The sequence below is a fragment of the Mytilus trossulus genome, chromosome 13 (genome assembly GCF_036588685.1).
Source record: "Mytilus trossulus isolate FHL-02 chromosome 13, PNRI_Mtr1.1.1.hap1, whole genome shotgun sequence".
Classification (NCBI taxonomy): Eukaryota; Metazoa; Mollusca; class Bivalvia; order Mytilida; family Mytilidae; genus Mytilus; species Mytilus trossulus.
The window spans coordinates 62867916-62892012 of record NC_086385.1 but is presented as its reverse complement, the minus strand read 5'-3'; the positions used below and the strand labels follow the sequence as shown (position 1 = coordinate 62892012).

The window sequence follows — 24097 nt, the reverse complement described above, 5'->3', positions numbered from 1 at the left end:
AATGTTCTTAAGATTTTTGTATATAAGATAAGGGTTTTTATGGTTAATGAGCATTGTAAAAATAGTAGTAAAAGAAGTAAAGAAGTTTTATCAGTTGAACTAGAAAGAAAAAGACGGATTATTTCAATGTGGTATTTATTAACTTGTATAAACTGTACATACTGTAAATAACTGTTAATTATTGGATTAAAGAATATAAAAGGATTCCGTGTTAGTCTGATTTCGCCACATTTTATAGTGCCGGAACCCGGGAGTTACAGAAATTTTTTTTTTATAAAGAACACGGAAAAGAAGTAACCACAGAAAAGATGGCAGTCTCGTATTTGAAACGACTCTGTACAAGGTACAATGATTTTTTAGCTAAAGAATTATATAACAGTGGAGATATAATAGCACAAGGGATTCAAGATGCAAGTGTGACAACACAATTAAGGCAAGTTTTATCAGCAGAGAGACGATTAAAGGATTTTGCAGCAAAACTTGAAGATAGTATGAAAGAAATATCACTTATATTAGAGGAGAGAGAAGAAAACGAAGGTGACATTGCAAAATTTATAAAGGCAAGTGAAATATATTTTGAATTCCTTGACGGTGTAAAACAGCGCTTAGATGAATTAAAAATATTCGAGGAAGAAATTCAGGATACAATAACAGATATTAAAAAAACAGAATCAGCCACGGACCACAAGGTGGAGCATTTAATACAATTACAGACACAAATGCAAGAACAGATAGTACAGTTTCAGCAGTTACAACTCCAAGAATTACAGAGGAAAAGTCAACCTTCAACAGTAAGTGCAGTTAAACTTCCTAAATTAGACCTAGTTTCGTACAATGGAGATAAGTTAAAATGGACAGGATTTTGGGATTCATTTGAAGCAGCAGTGCACACAAATCAAAGCTTAACAAAAATAGAGAAATTAAATTACTTGAAAAGCAAACTTTTTGGAACAGCTAATTCTGCTATATCTGGCTTAACGCTCTCCCATGAAAATTACGATGTAGCAATTTTAATACTAAAGGAAAGATTTGGAAATGCATTCCCAAGGAAGACCAGGTGAATAGAGAAAAATTAAAGGTTCTTGAATTAACTTGGACAATAAAAGATGATACATTTACGGTGAACAGTGCAAGAAATGATAACATGTTTCCAATCACCAAAAGAGAAGTATTACAGAGAGTGGCTTCTGTGTTTTATACACCTGTGACTTTAAGAACCAAGCTTTTTCTCCAAATGTTGTAGAACAAGAAAATGGAATGGGATGAACAACTGACACAAGAAGATATTCAGCAATGGAAAAAAATCTCTTTTGATTTAGATGAGATTCAGGAATATTATATTCCTAGAGCTATTGGGCTACAAGGTACGGTTAGGTTCAGATTACTATGCTTTTGCGATGCTTCAACCAAAGCCTATGCTTCTGCTGTTTATCTACATCAACTCAGGGAAGACAACTTATGTGAAACTGATTTACTGTTTTCCAAGACACGCCTGGTACCAAATAAGAAAATAACTTTACCACGACTTGAGTTATTAGCAGTTGTCATTGGTGTTCGTTGCATTGACTTTGTTAAGAAGCAATTAAAACTTCCTATCTGTGAGACGATTTTGTGGACAGATTCTCAATGTGTTTTACACTGGATAGGATCGAAAAAACCTCTAGCAACATTTGTTGATAATAGAATAAAAGAGATTAGGCAGCAACAAGACATTCAATTTCAGTATGTCTATATGAAGGAAAATCCAGCTGATATTGCAAGCAGAGGCACAACAGTATCACTGTTAAAAGAAAACAGCCAATGGTGGCATGGTCCCTCTTGGTTAACAAAACACAGAACTGAGTGGCCTAGATGGGATCCTCACAATATAAGGGTTGACAATCAAAATTCTATTGAATCAGAATACAAGGTATCTTACGTATTACATGAAGCAAAATTGCTTGCTGGAGAAGGTCCTGACGGAGAAACAAGCAGTGTTGGAAATTCGAAATCTATTGTTGGGTATCTGTTAGACATTGATTGTTGCAGATTTTCCTCATTTATAAGCTTGATCAGAGTATCAGCTTGGGTATTGAGATTTGTTAAACGGTTAAATAAAGAGACGATAGCTGGTCCTCTAAAAGCTGCAGAGCTAGAACACGCAAATTTATTGTGGATAAAATCTGTTCAAAAACAATGTTTTGGTGAAGTGATGATAGCAATTAAAGAAAATATAAGACACAATTTAGTAAGTCAGTTAGGACTCATATTAGACCAGGAAAATGAGATCAGGTGTGTTGGTAGATTAGGAGCTTCCAAAGAAAAACAAATTCACTGAACTGTTAATTGAAAGCATGCACAGAAAATACTTTCATGTTGGTGTCTCACAAACTTTATCAGCGATGCGTCAAACATACTGGATTCCACAAGGACGTTCAGAAGTAAAAAGAGTTTTGAGAAAATGTACAATCTGCAAACGGGGTGAAGGCGGACCATATAAAATGCCATTAATGCCTCCACTACCAAAGAAACGAGTAAACGAGTCAGCTCCATTTACATATACAGGAGTGGACTATTTTGGACCAATTTTTGTGAAATCAGACACTGGAAGCAAAAAAGTATGGGTTTGCTTATATACATGTCTAGTGGTTCGAGCCATACATATGGAATTAATGCAAGACATGTCAGCAGAGGAAATCTTACTAGGCTTTCGAAGGTTCATTGCTCGCTGGGGTAACCCAAAACAAATAATGTCAGATAACGGATCCCAGTTCAAGTTAGCTAGTAATACCTTAAAAGAAGCATGGAATGGTGTGACAGTTAATTCAGATGTGCAAACATACATGGCAAATGAAGGAATTCAGTGGCAATTCATTGTTGAGTTAGCACCTTGGATGGGTGGATTTTATGAAAGATTGATTGGTATTGTAAAAAGATGTTTACGGAAAACAATAGGAAAGTTATGTCTATCAAATGAACAATTTAGAACTCTCTTAGCTGAATCTGAAGCAGTGGTGAATTCTAGACCACTTGTTTATATTGGAGATGACATAAATTCCAATATTATTCTTACACCAGCACACTTTCTAACTCTGAACCCTAAGACAGTATTTCCAGATCATAACGAAGAAGATTCTACAGATCCAGAATATTTACCGCAAATTAGTAGTGCTAAAAAATTGCTATTGACATGGAAGAAAGGACAGAAACATCTAACTATGTTTTGGAAAACATGGAGAGATGAGTATCTCCTTAGTCTACGTGAAAGAACTGCCAACAAACTAAGGAGTGGAAGAATCCAGAGCAAAACTCCAGCTAAGGTTGGTGACATAGTGTTAATTAAGGAAAACCTTCCACGAAGAAGTTGAAAAATTGGCCATATATGTCAATTAGTAGTCAGTCGAGATTGTCAAATAAGATCTGGAAAAGTTATGCTACCTAATAAAAAGACATTAAACAGAGCTCTGAATATGCTTTATCCTATAGAATGTGAAGAGTTAGATGAGGGCTTAAAAAACTCAGATACAGAAAAAGGATACTGAGTTGATAAATGACAATACTAGTACTACACGAGAGAGAACACAAAGACAAGCAGTCCGAACAGCAACGAAGGAGATACAAGAACAGTTGGAATCGTGATAGACTTTCTTTGGCCTCTGGAGTGTTGCGAAAGCACGCAATTATAAAGACATTGGACTTTTATTTTGACATTGTGTATATAAAATTACATTGTTATTTTATTTATAGTAAATGTATCATGCTAGAATATTCTAGATGGATAGTGAAAGTAATTGTGTATATTTATGTTTATTAAAGAAAGGGTTGGCAAATTCCGGAATTTACCCTGTTACTAAAAATAGAATATTTATCATTTCTCTAGTTAATTATAGTTTGTTCTAGATTTAGAATGTTCTTATGATTTTTGTATATAAGATAAGGGTTTTTATGGATAATGATCATTGTAAAAATAGTAGTAAAAAAACTATAGAGGTTTTATCAGTTGGACTAGAAAGAAAGAGACTGATTATTTCAATGTGGTATTTATTAACTTTTATAAACTGTACATACTGTAAATAACTGTTAGTAATTGGATTCAAGAATATAAAAGGATTCCGTGTTAGTCTGATTTCGCCACAGTCACATGTCAAAAATCTAAATGCATGTTTCGATTTTTAATGAAATCAAACAAAAGTAAATTTTAGACCCTTTAGACCTCAATGTGTATCAAATTGAAAACGACTAAAAAATAATACACAATTGTATAAATAAAGTATATCAAAGAACCACAATGATTCAATTTTGGATGAAATCAAAACAAGTTTACTTTTAAGCTCTTTGGACCTCAATGTGAATCAAATTTTATAACATGGCCCCAATTTAAAACTCTAAGTACATATTTAATCTATTCATCATATCAAAGAATCCTATATATTTTAATTTTATTGAAATCAAACAAAGTTCTGTTTTGGACCTTAATTTTGGACTTACTTGAAAACTGTGCCAAAAATTAAAAATAATAATCTACATGCATGTTTAGATCTATGTTTGTCAAACCCAAATTTTCAAAACTTTGATTTTTTTGCCCCTTTAGACCATTTTGTGGACCAATAATAAAACCAGATCCAAAATCAAAAGTCTAAACACTTGATTAGTTTTAACATGATGAAAGAACCCCAATGATTATTTTTTTATGAAATCAAACAAAGTTTCATTTTAAAACATGCTCGAAATCCAAATCTATATACACGGTAGGATTCAGCATATTGAAGAGTACCAAGAATTCCAGACTTTGATTAAACGCCATTGGTATTTATAAAATAAAACGAGCAATGTCTACAAGATATTCGAAAAGCATTAATTGTGGCGCCTTATTCCTGAAAGGTTAGGACCATAACACTTAAAATATATATCCCACACATTTTTTTTTGGTATGGAATATTATGGTACAATTTCAAAGAGATCCATATACTTCTACTTATGTTATTGTCCTAAAACAAGAAAATTGTTTGTTTATGGCCCTTTTTTCTAAATGTTAGGTTAATATACCCTCAAATAAACGAATAAAGTTCAAAAACTCCTCAATGTCATAACTAAAGTTTAGTTGTTTTGAATGTTGTCACCAAAGTTTCACGAGACTGCTGAAACCACTTTTGAATAATCACCTTTTTTGAAAAATTAAATCCGATTATTCGAAAACTTGACATCTTAAAATTAATAAAAGCCGAAAAGGAACTAACATCAATAGATATACTCAACTCACCAAAGTTTCATAAATACTGCTCAAAGCGTTTTTTTTTTCCATAATTTTCTGAAAACAGGAATATCCCTACCCCCCTTTAAAGGAATAAAACCCCACTATTCCAAAACGTAAAATATATTAAATTCATAAAACTCTAAAGAGAGCTCACATCAATAGATATAAACATTTACTCTGATTCCTTATTTTCGTTGGATACCACGATTTCGTGGGTACAATTGAACCCCGAATTTAAATATTCCACGAACTGCACATTTTCATAAGGGTAAGATGCAGATTTTTGCAAAACCAGAAAATAAGATATCCACGAAAATACAGATTTTCTCAATTAACAAAAGCTGGTATCCACAAAAATAAATAATTCCACGGTAACCAAAGTTTTATGCAAATGAGTGAAAGCATTTTTGAGTTATTGTCCAAAAACGGGAAATTTCCCCTTTTTTAAAAGAAAAAAATAACTTCTGAACGTATGACCTAAAATTGATAAAAAAAAACGCAAACTCAAATCAATATATAAACATTTTACCAAAGTTTCTTGCAAATTGGCGAAACTGTTTTAGTTACCCGTTTCCAAAGAAAGAAAAAACTAAAGCTCACGTCAATAGATATAAATAATTCACCACAGTTCCATCATGTCCATACAAATTGGTTCAAGCGTTTTTCAGATATTGTCGTACATGTTGACAATGGCTAGACGGACATACGGAATGACAACGGTTTACCATATTACGTTTCAAATGAACGTATACAAATTGACATTTAAGAAATAATAACTTCAAATAGATCGTCAGATTTATAAGAAATTTTAACACTTGATAAAAGAGGGACGAAAGACACCAAAGGGACAGTCAAACTCGTAAATCTAAAACAAACTGACAACGCCATGGCTAAAAATGAAAAAGAGAAACAGAAAAACAATAGTACACATGACACAACATAGAAAACTAAAGAATAAACAACACGAACCCCACCAAAAACTAGGAGTGATAAATTGTCTTGCCAATATTGATTTGTCAGTTTTGTATATCAACTTCTTTGTTTTTTGAGTTATGTGAGCCAAAAACTGCATTTTATCTCCTTTGCTCTTTTTTTAGAAATATATTCCATGTTGATTGGTAAATCGAAACACCAGATACAATTTCGAAACAAGAAACCCTTAAAAACATTCAGGTACAGTTAAGTAGCAATTGGCAGAGTTGCAGAGCAGATTTTTATTTTTCAATTTTCAATAACGAATTGACAACGTCCGTCACCAGTCCCAATCTAAAAGGCCTTGAGATGTTAAAGCCATTTGGTGCTTATTCAATTAGTAAGAAAATGTGAGGGATTACTGTATTCAAATATCAAATTACTTGAGCTTTGTTTTGACATTCGGATCATTATCTAACATGTTTTAAGTATAAATTAAAGTATAAATGTCGAGACAAACTTACATCTGATATATCTCTCCAAGCTGTATTGAAAGAAACAGTGTCTATTTCATTACTTTCATGATGAGCTAATTTATTCCTGTAATATTTTATCCTTGCTAGATCAGATCCTGCAGTTGTTTCCCCTGATAGTGGTAGACTGTCAAATCCATTGATTGGAGTATTGATAGATGATAAGTTTCTTATCAAACAGATCATTAACGTTACATCAAAGGTTTTGGAATCCGGAACCCCTGTATCATCAAAAACAATAGCAATGTATCACTTATAGTCCTTAAATCAGTTCTAAAATGTGTTATGCTTGAGTATTTCACTCACCAGTTTCAACATTAAGTATAACTATTTACAGATAAAAAATTACTTAAAAAATACTGACAAAAATATTAAAATAACTGTTAAAATATTATGAATTATAAGTCATTTTATACAGTAATAATTGATATGAGGACAGAGTTTTTAAATTTGTAGCTGGTTTAAAGAATTTGTATGTGTAAATTCAAGTTAGTCAATAGTATTTTTTTATAAGACACAAATGTGTATTAAATTTCTGAGTACTTCAGTTTTATTTCAATATTTATGCCCCCCCCCCTTTTTGTCATCATTCTTTGTGTTACGGGAACAAGCATTTTTCTCAGATATTTTAAACGTACAATGCATGTCATCCTCATAAAAGTCCGTAGAAAGGAGGGAGCGTATGTTCATTTATCACAAATGGTCATTTCAGAATGAGCGAAAAATAAACATATGGTGCCAAAAAAATACAGTTTACCACTAGGGAAGCAGACCCGTCCAATGTGAAAGACGATATATTGGTTTTGTCTTTTTTGCCAGTTAACCTATCTTTTTATATATAAATGGATGGACAATTTTTCTTCAACCTGTGAAACAAGAAAATTTCAAATTGTTCGTGGTAATCTGCTGTTATTTGCATAATAATGGGTCCGTTTTGTATTAGAGAATAAAACAGCTTACCCAACAATTGTTAAAGATAAAATCTTATGGAATTAAGACAAAAAAGGAAAACAAACTCATTGTGAAGTGCTACATATAAATGCGTGTGCCATTAACATAAGTTTTCTTTCCGTAAAATCATTTGGGTAATTAAAATGTATCTGTTACATTTCCAGATCTGGTTGAACGTTTGAAAAAAAATTAAGGAAAAAAAACGATGCAGATTATTTTCATTTTACACAATGATGTATCATTTTCGTTTACGTTGAAGAATAGTGCACACGCTGAAATGTCTCACCGTTTTATTTATCTTGATTTTATGCTGAAAGTATGTTATATACTAGTATACAAATATCAAACGACTAGACATTATCACATGTTATCAATGTTCTATGCAAGTGAGGTCATAGTCTGACAGACAGCCATTTAGACTTAACAATCATACAATACAAAAAATATCGTACTAGTGGTCATATTCCTAATAGTATAAGAGAAAAAGATCAGACCACAAAATCTTAACATTGACAGTGGCTAATAATCGATGAAAAATGGGTGACGGTCATACAACTCAAGTCAGACAAACATGATCACATCTGATCTATTCTATACACTTAATATATTTGACATATAGCTTAAAATAACTGAGAAAGAAAACAAACCGCAACAACTATGCAAAGCATGAATGCACTGAAAAGCCAGTTACTTATCTACAAGAACTATTATTTATTATAATCGAATAGCTTTAAATATTTTTCAATCACTATTGCATAGAAATGATAAATCTTCATTACATTTCTTAAAAAAATATTATTGAAAAATATATTTGTAACCCTCCCAAACGTGCCTATCCCCAAAAAGGTGTCCGATATCCCATAACGTGTCTATTCTCCCTAAACGTGTCCGTAATATTCAATATTGCCTAAACGTGTCCGATAACATAACCCTCAAACGTGTCCGATAAATGTTAATCGCCATTACGTGTCCGTTATTAAATACCAGACCGTTTCACGTCTTTAAGAACTAATAAATGTGTGGCCTAAATGAAATCAATTACGCTTAACGGCAATTCTATGAGGGGGACACAGTTGAGGAAGTAGTCATGTGTAAGTATTAATTTACCTAATACCGGTTGATAACGATTAACTTAATTCAAATAATCTGTAACATATGAATTTATTTTTTACTGCAATTTCTAATTGTCCAGTTGCAAGAATTTTTGATCGTTTAGACTGAACATACAAATAATTCTAGTACAGTTAAATTGATCGTTTAATCTGAAACTAATTTTGTACTTAAAAACTCTAGTGGTGACAGTTTTTTTTTATTTATATTAGGTTTCCCGGATCACTTAAGACACACGAACAAGACATATAACGTCCAGTGCCAAATATTGCATGCATTATTTGAACGACATCATTAAATTTTTTGTATTGTAATTGGGACTATTTTTTACGTTTTTTTTTTAGAAAAACACTAGTTATATAGCATATAAATCTAAACATTTAAAGAGCGAGTAAAGACAGATTGTTTATCACTTCAGTAAAACACTACTTGAATATCCGTTATATACAAGAGAGAGTCCGTTTGAATAAAAAGTTACAGAAATTTTAACTGCTACTGGAAAAAATGAATCAGGACAAAAATGATGCATTCCGACATTGAACCAATGGCACAATAAAAGAGTTGTCAAAGGGTTTTAATGTGTAGAGAAAGGGACAGTTTTCGTACACGAGGTATCTGATTTATTATCTACAATGCAAATGAGCGTGGCTGCTTGCACATACACCACGCTTAGCTGAACGGACGTCCCATTTTAACCAAGGTTATACTTTATTTCTATGAATATTTTTATTTCTATTTTTTTTTATTAAATATCAAAACGAGTATACGTTCATAATGAAATAGCAATAGCAAGAGACGTATTATATGTCACTACAATAACCAAATAATGAAAGAACATGTATTTATGTTATGGACACAAATTATCTTTTTGTAAAAGAAAACAACCAATAAGTTTGATTTGAACACATTTGGGAGATTTGACAAGCTTGAGCGTTTATACAAATGAAACACTTAGGCGCCGTTATGCAACAAGACATGTTATGGTATTTAGTGACGTTTTAGAAAATCGGACACGTTTGGGGGAAGGACAAGTTTATGAGTTTTACATTTAAATGCACACATATCTATTCATATAAAATGTTACCGTGTACAGATCAACTTATATTGTTAGGATTGAATTTTGAATAGATATTACATGTTCAGGAGGGGTATTTGCGAAAAATATCAGTTGAGAGAATTTGAAATATACCAAGCCGTAAGGCTAGGGAAATCAATTCTCAAGACTGAAATGTGTAGCAAATACCCCTCAAGAACATGCTATATCTTTTTAATAACGCCGAATGTTAACGTTCAAAAACGCATTGGTTGTCAAGAAGTTACAAGCGTCCAGTCGGATAGAGTATTTTCGAGCAGTCGCTGAACAATGAAAATGAGTCGAAGGACAATGGACAAATTACAGACTTCGTGGCTTACGGTATATGAATACAAGGTATGAAGCGTCCGGGTCTTCTACCTTCTTTTACAAATAATGTTCAAGTCATGCCCCTGACTATAACAGTTTTTATTGATTCAATATAGAACACAGTGTAGTTCCTTAATACATCTAGGCTATAGACAAATGAAACAATATTTAAGATGTTCATTCATAAGGTAGACACTTTTTTGTTAGGTAGCCATCATCAGACTTTAAGAAAAAAACTGTCAATGACATCTAAATCCACAGCACTTCTGCGTTCATATATAAACCTACCATTTCTTGGAATCAAAAGATTCCACTGAGCCTGATTTATTATTCTCTTTACTTTTAAGTCCACAAGAGTATTGTTGCTTCTACTTAATGTTGAGGGTAGAGAGATAGGTGTAAATTCTCTATCGAAATAAGTACGGACTGCTCTAGGTGTCACTCCTTTCGATAACAAGGCTAATCGTACGTAATTCTCCTCTTCTTCAGAAAAAGATGCCATAATTTCAGATTTATTTTCCAACATAAACCTTTATCATTGTTACTTAATGGCTCATGGATTCCTGCAAAGAAAAAATATGTTACTAAGCATGTAAAGATGTGTGATATTAACAAGAGGCTCAATATTTTTGCGGTTTTCATTTTTCCAGTGCTGTTGATATGAAACTGAGTGGAAATGAGTTAAACAAGAACTCGGTTGTAACGCTATGTAGATCTTAGGTCTTAAGTCAAATCTACCAAATAAAATTGTCTTATATAAAGAAAATACAAAACACAATCATTAAAAAGTTTTATTACTAGCGCAAAGAAAGATAACTTTGAACAAATACTTTTGCATGGTATAACATAATAGACGAGTATCATTAAATATAAAATTTAATTATTAATGACGTTACATATATATATAATATACCATACGAAAGCACATCATCTGTACTAATTATTTGCACGGGCGTCAAATATTAGTATGACGCAGTTTCCGTCAAATACTCGTACGGTGCAGTTTGCGTCAAATCACGATGAAAAGTCAAGGACAGACAAATTCTTTCTTCACAAGATGTCAGCATGTTTGAATAACTTGTATGGAAATATGGAAATCTATAAATAGTTATTTATCAAGAGCACATTGAAACATGAATGTCAGAAATTTTAGTGAAAATGATAAAAATGTGTGCAGACCAACACTTTCTCTGTGATTAAATTGTTATTCAACACGAAACCGAATAACATTATTCATTTAGTGCTAAGGATTTTGTCTTTGGAATCCTACAATTACTGCAATTACGCTTCTTCTTAATTAAAAAGCATATTCTAAAACCCATGCAGTTGCCCAAAACATCCAGTTGAGCTGTTTTGTGTTGAAGCAAATTATACGTAGTCGATATCAGAGAGAGACGAAAGATAACGGAGGGACAGTCAAACTCATAGATCGAAAATAAACTGACAACGCCATTGTTAAAATAAGAAGACAATCAGATAAATATCAATACAGAAGACAAAACATTAAAAAACTAAAGACTAATCAACACGAACCCCACCAAACACTGGTGGTCATTTCAGGTGCTCTGGAGCACCTAAGGTCACTCCAGGTTTTCGTTGGGTTCGTGTTGCTTATTCTTTAGTTTTCTATGCTGCGTCTTGTGTACTATCATTTTTCTGTTTGTCTTTTTCTTTTTTAACCATGACGTTGTCAGTTTATTTTCTATCTATGAGTTTGACTGTCCCTCTGGTATCTTTAGCCCCTCAATTTAGGACTTTAAGTGCTCATGTATATTGCAGCGATCAGTGTGCAGTAGTGGTGCGCAGGGACTGCCCATAAAATTACCGTCGTTAGAAAGGAATTCTGACATTGCTCGTCAACAATACATCAGTCATATTTATCAGCATCAAGGACGAAAATTATGTGAAGGTGTCACATAAAAAAAACCACAAATCATTTTATGGACATCACGATTCGGTTGATCCAAACGATGTGTCGATGTCTTAACAAATTAATGACATTTTTATCACATCCTAGAGTGTGGTTTACCCTTTACGTCGTCTGTTCTTTGAAGGGCATACGATCCAGTTTTGAACCTGTATTTACAAGTTGATGAAAATTTGCATAAAGGCTTTTTTTACCTGATTAAATCAAATATGTAATAAACAGTATACCTTCATGTGCTTCTTTTTGAGTAAAATGAGGTCGACATTTTGTATATTTGCCCAAAATTCAGATTTGTGTCCGTATTTTCTTTTTCGAAAGAAAGACATAACTTTTTTGTTTAAAAAGATAAACACAAATTGTTTTTTGTTAAATAATTGGAAATTTCTGTATTTTATAAGTACCATTAAAACTTATGCAATTTTTATTCAGAAATAACTCATATTTATCAAATGTTCATGAATAGAGGAAAAAACGTCATTTTTTGCTTCATGTTTATCAAAATTAAGAAAATTTCGCTATTAACAGTTTTATAAAATTTAGGTCAAATAATCTTCTTGCAAAATGAAACAAATTGCCTTTAAATAAATGGCCGTCCATACACTCGTTTTCAAATTAGATCAGTTTAAATGATAAAAATCAATCGAAAAATGCATCTTTTCCCGATATGTCACAGTTGATGTTGTATTTGTAATTCTGATCGAATATTGTTAACTGTCTTATCGTTTGTAGTTGTAATTTTTTTTTATTTTCAATTGTATAAGTAAAGATAATTACACATCTAGTTATCTATATGGTTTTTGTTTAACGTAATTATATGTACACAATTTATTTGTATAAAAATATGATTTAGATGAAAAACCGACATAGCTAGATATTACAATTAATTATCTAACTACTAACGTAATTCTTTGTTAATATTCATCTAATTGTTATGAAATACTTCAAATAACATAATAACAAACCTTATCCTTAATTATAAACAAGTCTGTTAAATCAACATGTGACGTCACTTTAGTGGCGTTGAAAGGGTTTTGACTGACAGTTCGTGGTTCTGTTGTGCTGTTTTTTGTGTGCTGTTCTATGTTGATTTACATGTTCGTTAATATTCTGTTGTAAGCATGTCGAAATTTACTATTGTAGAGTTTATTTTTGCATTTCTGTCCTGAATGCTTAAATCGTAAAAATTGAAATTTACCTTTTAATTCATTCACGGGGAAAAATCCTTAATTGGACAGGCACAACACTCCTTACAACACTTCTCCGAAATATGCAAACATTACCTTAACTCGATGGTGATTGTTGTTGCCCAGAAATAGTTATCTCTGATCCACAATATTAATTAAATAACGCATTTTTGGTCCGTATTACGTTCATCAATTCAAAATTTGTAAAGTTTACAATCTCAAAATTTCAAATTGTGAAGAATTTTGAAATTTTGAAATTTTCACCAAATAATAAAAATTTTAAAATAAAAAATATCGTTTTTAAATTTGATTACGTTAGACATTTGATAAAACTTTTAAAATTCCTAATTCAAAGTGTACTTTTGACTATTTGGCTTCTTGAGAGTTTTTTTAATAATATTAAGATATCAAAAATGGCGAAAGGGGCGAAAAAGGGGACTTCATTTAAAAACAAGAAACACGGCTCTGATTATGATCATTCTAGAATAGGAATCAAAGCTCTTAAACCTATTCAAACCGGTATCAAACAAGTTGATTTACTTGAGGAAAAAGTATTTAGTATCAGCGAAGCGAAGCGTTTCTGATTAATAATTCAGAACTACAATACTTGGATTGAAGAAAATATATCTATCTTTATTTTTAATAATAATCAAATCATTAAAATTATAAAGCATGATGGACTCTTTCTGTGTATCATTTTAAAAGTTTCTATACCAATTGCTCGTCATGTGTTGACTTTAAGACATGAGAGGTTTAACTTGTGTAAAAGATCTTCATATGATGAGAAATTTTAATCCTCATTTTACATAAACAAATCTCAAGGCTATCTTTTGGATTTTTCGTGTTTTTATCGTTTCAAAAATGCAAGATGACCGCAATCAGATCAAATAAAAGATTAATACATTGTTAAAACGACCAAGTCTATCTAAATATTTACAAATTACGCGAAAGAACCTCAAGTTGACAAGTAGAGTCATTAAAGATACCAGAATTATTTTTCTTATTTACGCCGGACGCGCGTTTCGTCTGCAAAAGACTCATATGTGACGCTCGAATAAAAACACAGTTTTAAAAAAAATAAAAAAGATAAAAATTAAATTATTCAGTTTATAGAGAAAGACATTTTCCTTATTGTATCTTGCTTGTGTAAAGGTTTTGTTATAAAAGGGGCAGGATTTGGTCTAGATGTTATAGTCTTAATATAATTGTTCATCCAATAATCATTCAATGCTTTTGAGCAAAGAGGGACGGAATATACCAAAGGTACCAAACTCATAAAAACAAACTGACAACGCCATGGCTAAAAATGAAAAAGACAAACAGAAAAACAATAGTACACATGACACAACATAGAAAACTAAAGAATAAACAACACGAACCCCTCCAAAACTAGGGATGATCTCATGTGCTCCGGAAGGGTAAGCAGATCCTGCTCCACATGTGGCATTCGTCGTGTTACTTATGTGATTACAAATCCGGTAAATAGTCTAATTCGGTAGGTCACATTCGTGAAAGGGAAGGGGATTGTAGTTACGACGTAAGGAACATATCCGATATCATTTGTGAAAGGGTTATTCCATAACGGTCAACCAACTCGAATAAGAATTATGCAGACACATACTGTCAGGCATCAATCGGTTATTTTTTTACCACCGTTAGGGTCAAAGGGATACAATTTCAATCGTGATTTGTCGAAATATTGGTTAGATGTCTCAAATAATAACCTATACCGTAATTCGTCAGAATAAGTCGATTTATTTTGAAGAAAATAAAACCAAGAATATATGTACGTTATATTTCCTTATTAATCTATTAGACACCACCAAGGTCTGCAAACATATCCTATATCATGTGAGGAGGGTCATCAATACATTGTATGTTTGTGAAACGAAGATCATATGAACGTTCAGTCTATGACATTCATATGACCAAATATGAAGAAAAAAAGTTATAAAATATAATTGTACTGACATACTGAAGAAAATGATATCAACTGACATTATATCGGCTTTACTAATCTATACTGAACGACTTTAGAAACGCAACACTCATTTTGTTGAATTTTTTTTTACCAAATCTGTTTTGATTCTCTTATAACCAATTTTTATGCTTATCATGCTTCTTTCTCCTTACAAAAAATCAAAATCTGACTTCGCACGAGTTTCTTAAAGCGACATTTTTGTCCCATGAAAGATTGTTTCAGTTTTTCTTTTGCTTTGTGAAACAGTTCTTTTAATCCTTTGCCTTACTTTTTTTTTTAATGTTGCATCTCCATTTTGACAAGTCTGAGAAATAAAAAAAAGAACTGAATTAGCCCTTAAGAAAACTGCAAACATGAAAACATAAATTGCTGCAACGATACCGTATAACTTCAGTAACTACAAATGATTGACATACAAAGTGATTTTATGTCTTTGAAATCATCTTGGGTTAGTAAACTCTTGAGTAATGATATTTCAAACTTGAGGTTGATTCATTTAAGAAATCTCAGCTGGTATTAATTGGTTGAATTTTAAGATGAATTTTGAAAAGAGGAAAAATTCTAGAATATATAAAACACATCCCCCAAATTTTATAGAGAAGTATTTGAATGTTGGGTTATATCAGGCGGTTGACAGACCAAAAAAAACTACCAAATTCACAGAAATAAGAAAACAGGTAATTTGGGGCAACTCACTGACTAATTTTGAAAATAAAACCATTATTTTTGAAAATTGGATAAAGAGTAACTTGATTCTAGACGACACTGATAATATATCTTAACATTTTATTTTGCGAAAATTAGACAGAAACTGATCTGAAAAAGTAGTTACATTGAGGCTTTGATCTTTTCAAAAAACATTCTATATCAATTTGTCAATTTGTAAAGATAAACTGAACTCTCAATTTGTGTTAGCAAATGGATGTGTTATTTACAAATAAATGTGAATCTAAATATTAACCAACTATCATCATTTAAGCACATCCTCATTTTATGGAAATGTTGTTAACCGTGCCCGGAAATTAAGAAATGATCCATGCAAACTTATTCTTAAAGGTTACCTATTCAACACTGTATTTAGATCATTTAATATTGTTTTTATCGGTATAAATATTGATCTTGTTATCAGTAGATAAAAGCGAACTAAATGTTACTAGTATGCTATGTACATATACATATTCATGGATCTACAATCTTTCGATACCTGTAACTTGGCATTGCACAAGGTCATGTTTTTTCTCTGGCTGTTTATGACGTCTTTACACTAAATCCATTGGATGTTGGATGTGTACGGATTGATAGCTAATTCTTAGATGCATTATTTCTGTATTAGTTGTTAGTGGTGTTAAACTAGCTGTCAGATAACTGCGAGTACTCTCAGAACTGTTCATTGTGTCTTTTTGAGTCGGGATGTATAAGTACCCGGCCACGTTCACTTGTATTTTTGTCAGTCTGACGAGTAAAGCCTTTTCCAACTGATTTTATAGTTTGTTCTTATCTTGTACTGTTATACCACTGTCCCAGGCTAGGGGGAGGGTTGTCATCCCGCTAACATGTTTAATCCTGCCACATTATTTATGTATGTGCCTGTCCCAAGTCAGGAGCCTGTGAATTCAGTGGTTGTCGTTTGTTTATGTGTTACATATTTGTTTTTCGTTCATTTTTTTTAACATAAATAAGGCCGATAGTTTTCTTGTTTGAATTGTTTTACATTGTCTTATCGGAGCCTTTTATAGCTGACTATACGGTATGGGCTTTGCTAATTGTTGAAGGCCGTACGGTGACCTATAGTTGTTAATGTCTGTGTCATTTTGGTCTTTTGTGGATAGTTGTCTCATTGGCAATCATACCACATCTTCTTTTTTATATATATGTTTACTTGTTTACTTTATGTGTACTTAAGAAATTTGATTCAGTTACAGACGATTACATTGAGGTGTGTAGCTAAATTTTAATATCTTTGGTTAGCTTGCTTGCTAGCTGAACCGTGAATGTATTATTAGGTTAGGTAAACTACCCTCCTTTAAGAAAAAACAAGTCCAATCTATCTGTCTGTAGGACCAGGCTTCTTTGCAAGGAGGTTAGTATGCCTTAAATAATATTGAATTCACGGCTCAGCTAGCGAGCAAGCTAACAAAAATATTACGTTTAGCTACACACCCAATATATCGGCTGTAACAGTTTGTTAATTGCTCGGTTTGATGGTTGTTTAAATCTCACTGGTAAATAGTTTATGCATGTTCGGGACGATACAATATAATTTAAAAACAGTTCATTATGAAAGACACATTTTATGCACCAATCAAAAAAGGTTTAATATAATTTTGGTTGTGAAAATTATAAGGGAACATAATGATCCTGATAAAATACACATTCTAAAGAATAAAAAGTTTTAAGACTTAAACAAATACAATACATGTACTATGAGACTGAAATGTGACTGTGATAATTATATTATGCATACTTATCAAAACTTTCCAATTTAGGGGACCAATGTTACTAAAACTACAAATTAGAAGTAAAAAAATACTCGTATATTAATCATCAGTCACGATTTTATTGATGTCTTAAGTTTTGATTTCGGTAAATGCCAACTAGACTCAAGCAAGCGAACAACAAGCCAGAGGACAATAAGATGCATCAAGCTAGCGAACAATAAGGAAACCGCGCCTAACTGATCATGCCTAAAAAAACTAAGACTTGCAATAACTCGAAACGTACTTATAAATCTAATGACAAATAATTTCCAGTAGGAAGATCAAATGCACATCCATTTGAACACAGACAAACTTAATTATTTATTAGTGTATCGAATACAACTTTTTTTAAAGCCGGGTTTTTTAAAATTCTTTTTAGCTAACCCTTTCTCCTTCCTCTCTGATTATAGACTTTAGTGATACAATTAGATCTTCAAGCCTATTCATGTATATACGACAAGAAAGAAAAAGAAGAAAAGTTGATAACAATCATATTCACTTTTCGTCAAAGAACTAGCTAGTTTACCTAATTATTAAAAAGTAAATAGTAATTCTGATAATTTATTTATTGCATTTCAATAAGAAGAGTGATATTGTTAGTGTAAAAGTTACACACAAGTAGAACGAAACAGGAATTGACATACAGATTTTAGTTACTATCATCCATAAAAAAAATTCCTACGGCAAGGTGGGTAAAGTTACGGAACTTTTCTTAAATTTGACGTTCAAAGTTGGGATCGGGTGACCCTTCTACCTTCCTAATTTAAATCATAAAAAATCCATACGGCAAAGCTTTTGTCCCCACTAGTAACACAAAGTAAAATCACAAAAATACTGAACTCAGAGGAAAATCAATTTGGAAATGGCCATGACCCAAAGACCCACGTGGGTAAAGTTACGGAACTATTTTAACTGAGGTCCAAAATTGGAGGTAGGGTGACCCTACCTTCCTCCTACTTTAATTCATTAAAAAAAACTACGACAAAGCTTTTGTCCCTTTAAAGTAAAAATTATAGGCAGTTTCATAAGGTTAACTAGAACCAAAGGACAAGGTGGGTAATATTACGGAACTTTTTAAATTGAGCTCCAAAGTTGGGGCTAGGGTCACCCTACCATTCCCCTTCTTTCATATATAAAAAAAAAATACCTACGGCAAAGCTTTTGTCCCCTCTACGTTCAAATGATATGCACTTGCCTAGGTTGCCTGGCCCAAGAAGCCCAAATGGATAAAATTTCGGAACTTTTTAAATTGAGCGCCAAAGTTGAGGGCAGGGTGACCCTCTACTCCCCCTTCTTTAATTAAAAAAAAAATCCTTAAATCATAGCTTTTATCCTCACTATGATTAAATTATAGACACTTGCCTAAGGTTGCCCGGACCCAAAGACCTATGTGGGTAAAATTACGTAATTGTTTTAATTTGGGTTCAAAGTTGGGGGTATGGTGACCCTACCATCTCCTTCATTCATTCATAATTTGTCCCCACTAGGAACAAATGATAGGCACTAGCCCTAAGTTGCTTGGACCCAAAGACCTATGTCGGTAAAATTACGTAGCTGTTTAAATTGAGGTTCAAAGTTGGGGGTAGGGTGACCCTACCATCCCCTTCATTAATTCATACGGCAAAGCTTAGGTTCGAATGATAGGCACTTGCCTAGGATTGCCTGGACCAAAGACCTAGGTGGTTAAAGTTGGGTAAAATTACGGAACTTTTTTAATTGAGGTTCAAAGTTGGGGGTAGGGTGACCCTTCCACTCCTCTTCTTTATTCATTAAAAAAATCCCTACGGCAGTGTTTTTGGCCCCACTAAGTACAAATGAAAGGCACTTGCCTAAGGTTGCCTGAATTCAAAGACCTAGGTTGGTAAAATTACGTAACTTTTTTAATTGAGGTTCAAAGTTGGGTCAGGGTGACTCTACCATGCTCCTTCACTAATTCATTAAAAAAGTCCCTACGGCAAAGCTTTCGTCCCCACCAGGTTCAAATGAAAGGCATTTGCCTAAGGTTTCCTGGACCTATAGAACCAGGTGGGTAAAGTTACGGAACGTTTTTGATATAGGCCCAAAGTTTGGGTATGGTGAACCACAAAGTGTTGCACCATACATTGGTACATAATATAGCTCTTCTTAGTCATTAAACAAAAAGCAGGTGGAAATCCGCTTTTTCAACACAAACAAATTTTCTCAAACGAGTTTGTTTTGAAAGGTTATCATCTAAATAGTTTATGCAATGTCTATACGCTTAATCTACAAAAACCATTATTTTAGAAACATTTTGACAGGATGCAGAAAGCAAGGAAAGCCATTTCACATACACATAATCATTTCTAGTTGAAAATTGACAAATTAACAAGAATACTGTTTACACTTTAAATGATTTGTCATAATACAGAAATGTATCTGCAGAAACCAACACAATTTAAACACTGAACTGACGAAAACGATTAATAAGTAGATCCTAATAAGCGATTCATATTTTAGGAAAGTCTTTTATAAAAGTAAGTAGGCGTCGACGGCGTACGACTACGGATTACAAACAACAGACACCAATTTTTGTGAAAAGTTCACAATGACCCTGTAGGCCAAGTTAGATATACTAATGAATATGTATTTATTAATACACAATATTACTTAAAACTATAACTTTCCACTAAGCTAGCCTACTAACACCGCATATTTGATTACGTATTTAGCTACTGAAAAAAACATGTTGTTTATGGAGCTGATAATAATAATTTGTTTTTCTTTTTTCTAGTCCGGTTCGGTAGATTCATGTAACATAAATTGTTTTCTTTGGGGTTTTTTAAATGAAGTAGGGCTGGTTTTGGCACAACAACAAAAAAATTTAAAAACTTTCAGTTATTCATTATTTAGCCAGGGATTTCGTTTTCACAGGTTACTTAAAACCTTTTCTAAATTCTTCCATGGATATACAGATTTGGTTTTAAAGTTTTGTAGAAGACTTATTTTAAACGGGATAGTACATCTTCATTTTTACTAAAATGTTGTTTACTGTGCCCGGAAATTTAGAAACGATCGTGGTAAACTTATCGATTCGTTAAAGGTAAATCCCCCTGCAAATGTTTGCACCTGTCCTAAGTCAGGAATCTGATGTACAGTAGTTGTCGTTTGTTTATGAAATTTATACTTGTTTCTCGTTTCTCGTTTTTCATATACTAGTAGATTAGGCCGTTGGTTTTCCCGTTTAAATGGTTTTACACTAATCATTGTGGGGCCTTTTATAGCTTGTTGTTCAGTGTTGGTCTAGGCTCCGTGTTGAAGGCCGTACATTGAACTAAAATGGTTTACTTTTATAAATTGTTATTTGGATGGAGAGTTGTCTGACTGGCACGCACACCACATTTTCTTATACTTATTTTTTAAACTTACCAAAAAACAGTGTAATTAGATCATCGTATATTGTTTATTTTGGTATCAATATTGATTTTGTTATAAGTAAATTAAATGCAAACTAAATACTATCATGTTATATCCATGCACCCAATCATGGGTCTAAAATCTGTCGATATCTGTATCTTGGCATTGCACAAGGTCATATTTTTCTTTGACTGTTTATGACGTTTTTACACTAAATCCAGTAGATGTTGGATGTGTTCTGTCTGATAATTTAGTCTTATATGCATGGGTTTTTTTTATAAGTTGTCATTTAACTGCGAATACTCTCAGATCTGTACTCCGTGTCGTTTGTTGTTGGGATATACAAGTTTCTGGCCACGTCCACTTGTATTTGTAGTATTTATATTTTTATCCATGTGATGAGTTAAGCCAATTTCAAGTGATTTTTATATTGTACTCACTACAAACTGCTCAGAGTCTAAATTGACCAGTTTTTGTGCTCGACCAGTACAATCGAGCACACATTTTACTCGACTAGTCTCGACATTGCCTCGACTGTACTTAACTGTACTTAAAAGTACTCGACTAAGTCTCGACTTTACTTAATTAGTCTTATTCAGAACTTGAAGATATGTGTGAAGTCTGAAATGGTCTTGACAAAGGCTCGACCTGTCTCACCCCTTCTTGACTAGTCTCAACCTGTCTCGACTCAGTCTCAGTCTCAACCAGTCTCGACTAGTATTGACCTTCAAATTTAAATTTGACTGTTGTAAATCAGCCCATCTAACTAAATTAGATATTGATCCTACACAATTTAAGCTTATTTGGTTGTTTGATTTATTGCTGTGAAATGAAAGAATTTAATTTTACAACAGGTAAAAATAAAAATTATAATATTAATTTTTATTTTTTTATACCTTTTTCAAATCAACTTGAATTTTCATCAAACTATGCAGCTATCTTAGATATAAATTAAGCTTACTGAATCCCATGTCATTTTGGTTTTCGTTGTATTGCTGTCAAATCTAAGAATTAAAGTAATCTTGGTAAAAAAAAACTAGGATTTGCAATTCGGACAAAATGAAGATAGTACACTTTAATTTGTTGGATAACTTTTTTCAAATCAACTCGAATTTTCATCAATCTATGCAGCTATCTTAGATATATGTTAAGCTTACTGAATCCTATGTCATTTTTTGTTTTTGTATTGATGTCAAATAAAGATATCAAATTAATCTATGTCAAAAAAGCTAAAATTTACAGTTCGAACAAAATAGAGATAGTATACACTTTAATTTTTTTTAATTACTTTTTAGCTCACCTGGCCTAAAAGGCCAGGTGAGCTTTTCTCATCACTTGGCGTCCGTCGTCGTCGTCGTCGTCGTCGTCGTCGTCGTCGTCTTTCGTCGTTAACAATTTTTCAAACATCTTCTCCTATGAAACTACTGAATGGATTTGAATGAAACTTAACATGATTGTTTCGTAGAATATCCTGCACAAAATGTTCGCTTCGATTTTTGATCCGTCAAAAAACATGGCCGCCGTTACTTAAAATAGAACATAGGGGTCAAATGCAGTTTTTGGCTTATATCTCAAAAACGAAAGCATTTAGAGCAAATCTGACATGGAGGTAAAAATGTTCATTAGGTCAAGATCTATCAGCCCTGAAATTTTCAGATGAATCAAACAAACCATTGTTGGGTTGCTGCCACTTAATTGGTAATTTTAAGGAAATTTGACAGTTTTTGGTCATTATCTTGAATATTATTATAGATAAAGATAAACTGTAAACAGCAAAAATGATCAGCAAAGTAAGATCTACAAATAAGTCAATTTGACCAAAATTGTCAATTGACCTCTTTAGGAGTTATTGCCCTTTAAAGAATTTTTTCACAATTTGTTCATCATGTTGACTTACTTTTAAAAATCTTCTCTTTTGAAACTGCTGAATCAATTTCAGCCAAACTTAGACTAAATGAGTTTCAGAGTTTCAGAGTATCTAGTATAAATTTTATATTTCATTTCCTTGTATGTCAAGAAACATAGCTCCTATGGCTAAAATAGAACATAGGAGAAAATGATTTTTTTTGGCTTTTGAAGAAAAAAGGACGATTCAAAGAACATTTAAATAAATTGAAAAGCCAAAATAATCATTGATGAGAGATTAAACCAAAAAAATTCAGGTGAGCGATTCAGGCTCTTGAGAGCCTCTTGTTTAAATCAACTTAGATTTTCATCAAACTATGCAGTTATCTTAGATATATATTAAGCTTACTGAATCCCAGGTCATTTGGTTTTTCGTTGTATTGCTGTCAAATTTAAGAATTAAATTAATCTATGTAAAAAAAAACTAGAATTTGAAATTCGAACAAAATAGAGATAGTGCACTTTAATTATTTTAATATTTTTTTTCAATTCAACTTGAATTTTTATCAAAATATGCAGCTATCTTAGATATATATTATGCTTAATTTTGTTTTTTGCTGTTTTGCTGTCAAATTTAAGAATTAAAGTTATCTTGGTTAAAAAAAGCTAGGATTTGCAATTTGGACAAAATAAAGATAGTATACTTTGATTTTTTAAATAACTTTTTCAAATCAACTTGGATTTTTATCAAACTATGCAGCTATCTTAAATATATGATAAGCTTACTGAACCCTTGGTCATTTTTTTCTAACCCTAACCCTAACCCTAACCCTAACCCTAACTCTTAACCCTAACCCAGTGGTGGTAAATAAACTCATCATAGATACCAGGACTAAATTGTGTATGTACCTCAGACGCACGTTTCGTCTACAAAAGACTCATCAGTGACACTCGAATCCAAAAAAGTGAAAAAGTACGAAGTTGAAGAGCATTTAAAACCAAAATTCAAAAAGTTTTTGCCAAATACAGCAATGATTATATATGCCTGAGGTAGAAAAGCCTTAGTATTTAAAACAATTCCAAATTTTGTAAATAGTTTATTTATAAATATAACCATATCCTTTGATTTTTCAACTCTTTATACCACTATTCCACATACTAAACTTA

The 24097-nt window shown here is 32.4% G+C and overlaps 3 protein-coding genes across 3 annotated transcripts; all 3 read left to right on the top strand.

Moving 5' to 3' along the window:
* Nucleotides 1-308: 308 nt before the first annotated feature.
* Nucleotides 309-1061, top strand: LOC134694570 (uncharacterized). Its single transcript, XM_063555585.1, has one exon. It carries the CDS (start codon nt 309-311, stop codon nt 1059-1061), a length of 753 nt encoding a protein of 250 aa, XP_063411655.1.
* Nucleotides 1062-1252: 191 nt separating this feature from the next.
* Nucleotides 1253-2317, top strand: LOC134694569 (uncharacterized). Its single transcript, XM_063555584.1, has one exon. The coding sequence runs from the start codon at nt 1253-1255 to the stop codon at nt 2315-2317; it is 1065 nt and encodes a 354-aa protein (XP_063411654.1).
* Nucleotides 2318-2381: 64 nt separating this feature from the next.
* On the top strand, nt 2382-3347 carry LOC134694568 (uncharacterized). The gene has a single exon (XM_063555583.1). It carries the CDS (start codon nt 2382-2384, stop codon nt 3345-3347), a length of 966 nt encoding a protein of 321 aa, XP_063411653.1.
* Nucleotides 3348-24097: the final 20750 nt, after the last annotated feature.